This window comes from Lotus japonicus, chromosome 6, assembly GCF_012489685.1.
Source record: "Lotus japonicus ecotype B-129 chromosome 6, LjGifu_v1.2".
In the NCBI taxonomy this organism is placed as follows: domain Eukaryota; kingdom Viridiplantae; phylum Streptophyta; class Magnoliopsida; order Fabales; family Fabaceae; genus Lotus; species Lotus japonicus.
The window spans coordinates 44655363-44663085 of NC_080046.1; the positions used below are offsets into that span (position 1 = coordinate 44655363).

Sequence of the window (7723 nt, forward strand, 5' to 3'; positions counted from 1 at the left end):
AAAAAAGGAAAGAAACTTACAATCACTAAGAACCGAGCATCTACGCATATGAGGAGGTGAATCCACACATTTAGTTGGAAACTTGGAATTATACAAGTAGATCTTTTGAATATTGAAAGTATGTGAAAGTTGCACAAAGGATGCTCATCATTACATACGCCCATTCAACCCCATGGTATACCATTTCGGCATTTCCAATTAATAACACACGTGTATCATTGTCTTAACACAAATGTCACACTCATACATATTTTTAGGTTCAATATACTATTTCAGAGGAAACACCTTTCATGTTTTGATAGAGATGCACACAACTCCTCAATAAATAGCATCACAACTCTTGTAACAAGAAAACAATATGGAGAAACCAGCAATTCCACCAATGCTACTAACATTGTGCTCTGAAGGTCTTGGGCATTCAGTTCTATTCAATTCCAATTCTACATGTGATCCTTCTCAAAAATCATATTGTATCAGTCGGATACAGCCATACAGATATGGCACTTTAGTTTTCAAATAAAGAGAACATTTAGATTTGTAGTTCTGCTATTAAATAATGTAACAACTCTACATAAATGAGTGATTTGAGACATTTTGCTCTTGATTCAAATCGTTTGTTGCTTGTGTTGCATGTGTTGCATCATGTACCAACTACCAACATGTTATGGGAGTTTCTCTTCTATATGGATTCTATGAAGGCTGCCTTCTATGAATTGTTTTCCTTTGAGACATGTCTTTCTAATTTGGAATAAACAAATTGAGGTTTCATTTTCACGGTCCAAAGGAATTTAACTAATGGTGAGAAATCTCTATTTGAATCATCAAATTTTATAATAGGACTATCATAGTAAACGAAAAGTTGAATTAGGTAAAAGACTTTTCATAGACATCCTCTGTTGCTTTTGAAAAAATTTAAGCGATTCTGAGGATGTAACTCGCATACCCAAACATACTGTTAGACTCCACACAAACTTATCAGCTTAAAGGGTTCATTTTGCTTAAGCAATGCTCTAAAATTCTCATTTGGCAGAAGCCCACAAGATAGTACTTTACAACATAAAATAAATATCCACTTAGTGTCTTGTATGGATATCAAGAAACTGAGACAAACTAACCTATAATCTTCTGAAAAGATGGAATACACAAAAGTTGGACATAATTAGAAAAACTGCTGGTACATGTATCAATCGCTTCTGATGAGGGGTGGATTTGGAGAGGTTAATGCTCATTATCCAGCAGAGTTCTCATGTAGTAATACATATTCTCGGCTGCAATTAGAAAGCAAACAGATTAGTTTATGTTTGGATGTTAGTTGAGTGCAAAGTGTCCAGACTTTGATCTCAATCAATAAAAGTAGTTACTATGTTCACTTTTTATCTCGAAATGAGTATCAATGTTCGTTTACACTGGTGCCAACGAATATCTAAACACTGCCTTAACCATTTGTTTTATTTGTATAAAACAAAGTAGTAAGTAATAAAATATATTCCTGCATGGCACAATCTAAGAAATCGATACGTCGCAAATTCAAATGTCATGAAAAACAACGAATATGTTTTTGTCACTTACCTACTATTACCAAATTTAATGGTGTCCTTTTCCCTCAGTTCATAATAACGTTGAGGTTCAATGGGACTCTCCTGCAACAGAAAGCATCAGATAGATCATAGATGGATTCAGTGCATGTCTAACTACAGCTCTTTCATTACTACCAGAAAAAATGAAGAAACTCGGAATCAATGACTACTCACATTAAGGAAAGTTTTGTTTGTGCTTCCGAGGTCCATTATGTAGGGCCTGGCACAGGTCACACAGATATTAGGGTTTGCACATACAGAAACTTTTGGCTGTATATGTGTGAAGTTAACAAAAGAAAGAATCAGGCATTACCTTACTTGCTTTGATAACATACCATCAGGTTGCTCCGTTTCAACTTGCCTAACAAGAAAAGGTATTTTAAAAATTCAGAAACTCAACAAGTGTCAACTTAAAACATCAATAAGAAAAGGAACCCCCTCGGGGTTGCTTTAAATCAATGAAAATACCGGAATTGAATAACAGCATGTTGCTTGCTGCAAGATGGATGATCTGTTGGGATATCAGCAACCCTTCTCTCCCTTCCAAAAAGATAACAACTTTGGCGATGAATGTAAAGGGGCTCTGTCAACCATATACACTTCTTTTAGCAAAAGCAGTAAGAAAGAAAGAAATACGAAATTTCTTTGGAAGTCACAAAACTTGTAATTCCATTTACATTAACGTTTTTGAAGATTTTTAATCTAAATAAAGCATTAAATCATTAAAATTGACTATTGGAAATATACATACGAGAAAAGAAAGGAAAAGGAACTGAGTATACGTGAAAGCATAACATCAAACAGAAATACAACTAAATGTGGAGGTCGAGGGGGCGAGGCAGATGGCTCATGTAATTATATAAGCTCAGCGAAATGGCTAAGGTATTACAAACTCATCTAATTAACAACAATGAAAAAATTTCTAGTCAACATGATACGAAAGAGTAAAACCAAATATCAAATAGTCAAGCTCTGAGCAAGTAAAGTTTATTCTTACCAGTAAAGCAAAATTCTGCTTAGGTAACACAGGAAAAAATGGCCTAGGTTTAACAAGTCTATACTAGTGAATCTTGTAAAATGCAGATATTAATTTCTGCACATATTAAATGTGCTTAAGCAGTAGGTTAAGTACATCCCCCTTGTAAGAAACTGACTAGGGCAAAGTGAGAGAAAAGGCGAGGATGAGAGAGTATATATATAGAGAGAGAGAAGATGAATGGAGTGGTCTGGATGTAAATTCTGATAATTGATTTCGAATATACAAATGAGCTCTATTTTTACCATTCAGCACTTCACCACCCCTGAAAACATAAAGCCTCCATTTAACATCAGGTTTTCGAGCCTCTGGCGGTTCATTGAACAACAAAGTAACACCTGAAAAGGAAATACTGCTTATCATTGAATTAAAACTGAAAGAGAAACTCACTTATAAATCAAATAGAAAGTTCTACATGTTAAAAAATGAAGTTATACCTCTGAATCGGTTTGTTTCAGCGGCAAGATTTCCTGATAGCTCAAATGAAGGTTTTTGCTGCAAATGGCAGAGGATTTCAGAAATGCCAACATAACTAAATCACTCAGAAAATTTATGAGTACATCCTCATTATAAAAAAATAATAATAGTAGCTTTAAACTTATCTGACACTGATCCCAACATAAAATGACATATGGCGGACTACATTATACTGCAGGTACTATATCTTAAAAGAAGCGTATTGTTACCTTCTGTTTTTCTTCCAGAGCCTCCTCAGCAGCCTTCATCTTCATGATAGAATCATCGTCATTCCTGCCAAAGCCCCAATCAAACTGTCATCAGAAGCTACACCAACTAATTCTAATCCATACAGAAACGTAGGATACAAACTTTCAAACTTAATATAGAAAAAGGAGCAGGGAATATAAGAAAGGAGCAGAAGTCTGAAACCAAGTGACCAGTTATACTGTTATCAGAAGCTATACCCACTAATTCTAAATCTTCAACTTACCTTTCAATCCTGCTTATAGCAAAAGCCAACTAACCATTTCATAATCTTAGTTAGTGCCATAACTAGTTCAACTCCTATCCTCGTTGATTAATCTAACTCACTCTTCCCATGTTGAGATTTACATCTCTATCTCTATAATTACATTTACAAATCATAAGCATTTAAATGGATCAATCAGTATCATTTGATCTTTGATGGCAGCTTCCTAATTCATCAAGCTTCTGTCTTCACTATGTCTTGGGTCATTACTTAAAAAAAATCATTTAAGAAGGTGTTCTTTCTGGACAGTTTATCTCTCAGCATGCCAACATTCTGATCGATACACCACAATTAGATGATCACCACATTGGCCCTTACTTTCCAACAGCCTTCTTCATTTCCATCTTAGCCATTTAGTGTACATGAATCATTTAATCTCCATAGACTCTCACCAAAATATTTGTTTCACAGAAGCACATATACTAGATTACTAAGCTAGTAGGCAATTTAATAAATTAAATAATGTAAATGTGATCATCTCATTACAAATCCCCATACTCATCTAAAATCCATTCTCAGATAAATCATTTTATACACACCAGACGAGCTCTTTACAAATTCAAGTATTCACCTAGAGTTTTCTTCTCTCAAGCCAAATATTACCACTAACAGACAGAAATAGGTCTTATCCTACTAGATGGAGTCACCTATAAGGATCAGTCAACACAATTGGGCTCCATAAAAAACAAACATTTTCAATAAATGTATTTTCTGAATCCAAAGGTCAATTGCCCTAAATTCAGAAATTCTATACATAACATTAGTACATTTGCTCCATTCCAATCACCAAAGCAATAAATAGAAGATATGCTTTCATCAAAGTTTGTATTGTCAAAAGACTCTCAACAACAAAGAAACCTTTTCTTAGACGCAATTCAGGAAAATACAACAAAACAAAAATGAACAAAAAAAATTTGCAGCAGGTTGAAGGACAAAATTACTTCAAATATAGCACTGTTGTCAAAGGTCTAAATCAAACAAAAACTGAAAATTAAACAGTATGTCAATATGAACAAGCAGCAATGCAAACACGTGAATATGCAATTCAAAGTTGAAACAGCAGCTTACATCTGTTCAGCACCTCTTGAGTTTGTATGCTGCACAAATTAAACAGAAATCTAGATCAGAATCAATTCCAGGGAAATGTGAAACTTTAACATGTAAAGAAGTACAAAACAGGAATACAGAGACCACAGTAATGTGAGGAAATAAGGGGAAATGGAAATTAAATGCACGAAGGGAAAATAAATAAAGCAAAATTGTGGGAACCAAGAGGGGAGAGTGGAGACAGGACAAAATCAACTTGTTCTTAAAGAAAAAGTCAACAGCATCATAGACTTTTTCCATGGGGTCAACCACATGGATCAAACCAGCCATAATTTCCTATTATAACTCGTGTGATGAGTGATGACACAAACAATTTAAATCTAAATCCTTCTTAATGTTTGACAAAGTTTTTCTATGCCTCTCCCTACCTCTAACTAAGGGACTACCCTCCAACTGGGGGTTTCTAAATATCTTCTCCAGACATGCCCAAACTGCCTAAGGTGAGGTTCTACCATTTTTACAACAATAGATGCTATCCCAACTTTCTTTCTTAATGCATTTGTTCTTAACTTAGTATGCCTTGTGTGTCAACACATCCATCATCATAATATTCTCGTCCCTACAACATTGAGTTTAATTTCTTGTTGACTCTTAATTGCCCATCATTCAGTATTATACAACATCGCAGGTCTTACAATCGAGTGGTAAAATTTTCCTTTAAAATCGAACACAACTTTTAAAACTGAAGAAAAATTAGGCATAGGTGCTCCAACGTGAATCTTCCATACCAAATTCAGCAGTCAAAGACGTTAAAAAACAGCTTATCAAAACTGTAACCCATTTAAGCTTGATGGCTATCTCTAATAAGTTTACTTGACTTGACTCCCCCCAACCCGCCCTGGCACACCCAAGACATAGAAGACTAAAAAAGAAAGAAAACCATGAAGGCGAGGAATGAAGTACAATAATCATAATTTCCCTTTTCCCTCAATCTTTGAAAATTAAGGATGAAAACACGAAAAAGATGATGCAAAAATAAATAACTAAATATTTGATCTTTTGAAAACAATCACTAGTATGCACTCATGTTCCCAGACGCCATGCTTTTAATCAGTTCATCACTGGTTAATGAATAGACTTTGTTAAATGATGGCTTCCCTGATGACCTGTTGTCCTTATCATCATTTTTCTTCATTACAAAAAGTAAATCACTTACCCATCATGTTTATACTCAACAATAACCTATTAACTAAAATTACAAATTAAGTACTAGAAGCTTCATTTTATAGCCTCCATAAGTCCCAAGGTACCAGATCCTCACCTTAAACCTTACTTAATTTTCAATACTACAATACTGAAGAAAATGTCTTGTGATGACACCACCACTCCCTAATAGGTCTGTCTAGTAACATTATGACAACAGTAAGCGAGATCAAATCAACATGCACTCAAAAAGAAAAAGGCAACTCTTGAATCAGGCAATGGTCGTCTACAAAAGTAAAATAAGGAATATCAAATGAAAAGTACCAGGATATTATCTGTCAACTCTACCTATCACAATTTCGTGATGTAAACACAAAAGAATGCACTCCAAATCCAAAGTGGCTTCTAATAACCGTCAATGCACAAGTTAATGGGAGCAGACCTCTCACAATCACAATTTCCATAGTTCCCTTTCAATAACAATCACCTAATTTTTATTGCATTTCTGTTGTCACATTAAACATTTGATTTGAAACCACCATCAGGAAATCATTCATCAGACTATTCCCTCCAAACAAAACTAAATCCTCCAATCACATTAACACTTTGTTTGTGAAAAGAGTCTGAGATCTACTCATAATCTGAAGAAGCTTTACAGTTTCCTAAATTACCTCCAAAACTCTATATTCCATATATTCAATCAACATCTAGCAATACCTAAATTTCAAACCAACTCACTACCAAAACGCTCAAACAGGATCCAAGGAGAGCAGCATAACATTATATCTTAAAAAACCACACCCCATTTCTTCAATTCCAGCAACAACATCAAACATAAACAAGCAAAATTTAACAAAAAATTCAAAGTTGGAGCAATAGTTTGGACTAGGGTTGGATATCACCGGACACCTCATCACGAGGCTTTGTGTTCCCGGCGTAGTCGTGACGCTGCGGCGACTGAGACCTGTGCCTGCTCCTTCCGTTGTGGTGGCGCTCCGGCGATGACCTCTCGTGCCTCGACCTTGACGACCTGCTGTTCCTTCCTCCGCCATTACCCTCCTCATCATTCTCCGTCCTCTTCCTCTCCCTCCTCTCAACAGCCTCCCTCTCCGAACCCCTCCCTCTGCTCCTCTCACCGTCACCCTCATCATCGTTCTCCGTCCTCTTCCTCTCTGAATCCCTCCCTCTGCTCCTCTCGCCGTCCCCCTCCTCGTCGTTCTCCACCCTCTTCCTCTCAACACCTTCCCTCTCCGAACCCCTCCCTCTGCTCCTCTCGCGCTCACGTTCAGGTTGTTGAGCTCTCTTCAAGCGCTTCGTTCGTGGAGAGGGGGAGCGAGGAGGAGGATCCGGCGAACCAGAACCCGGACGGTCCGCCTCCGCCCCGCGACTCGAATGCCGATGCTTCTCTTGCGGCGGCGGGGAGATGCTGCGGTGGCTCCGGTGACGGCGGGAGGAGGGAGAGTGGTTGGTCGATGAGTGACGACCCATGGTAGAAAATGGTGGTCCTGCCCGTAGAGAATTGAGAGTTCCAGAAGTAAGTAACACTATTACATCACGTGTTCGTGTTGTTTGTAATTCTCTCTATGTAGTTGTGAATGCTCAATTGCATAATCAATGGAAGATGGGTTAGCCTGGTCAGGTTTAGGGTTTATCAACATTTCCAACTATTTTCTTTCTTTCTAGTGAATTATTTTTATTTTACTCTCCTTCTGCCATGGCCCTATTAGGGTCGATGCTATCATTCTTAATACGATGTAAACAAAGCGTGTTTGGCAAAGATTGAGCTAAAATAGGTTTTTACTCAATTTTGAAACGGTTTAACTTTCAAAACTACAAAATGTGGTTTTGTGATTATGATTTTTAGTTTCGATA

The 7723-nt window shown here is 36.8% G+C and overlaps 1 protein-coding gene across 1 annotated transcript; it reads right to left on the minus strand.

Annotated features, from left to right (window-relative positions):
• Positions 1–972: 972 nt before the first annotated feature.
• LOC130723671 (FHA domain-containing protein DDL) lies at positions 973–7520 on the minus strand. The gene is made up of 10 exons (XM_057574781.1): positions 6761–7520; positions 4670–4698; positions 3300–3363; positions 3051–3108; positions 2859–2951; positions 2046–2160; positions 1891–1938; positions 1752–1797; positions 1570–1640; positions 973–1268 (listed from the first exon to the last, which is right to left on the minus strand). Exons 1-10 carry the CDS (start codon positions 7337–7339, stop codon positions 1229–1231), a joined length of 1143 nt encoding a protein of 380 aa, XP_057430764.1. The 5' UTR covers positions 7340–7520; the 3' UTR covers positions 973–1228.
• Between the last annotated feature and the right edge of the window lie 203 nt (positions 7521–7723).

Bases quoted from the DNA above. Each gene is read 5' to 3' on its own strand.
- LOC130723671 (XM_057574781.1), bottom strand. From the start codon at position 7,339: ATGGGTCGTCACTCATCGACCAACCACTCTCCCTCCTCCCGCCGTCAC. The intron at 3,364-4,669 runs GTAAGCTGCTGT...GGGCTTTGGCAG, and splicing joins TCAAGAGGTGCTGAACAGAT to GAATGACGATGATTCTATCA. The intron at 3,109-3,299 runs GTAACAATACGC...TGCCATTTGCAG, and splicing joins CTCTGGAAGAAAAACAGAAG to CAAAAACCTTCATTTGAGCT.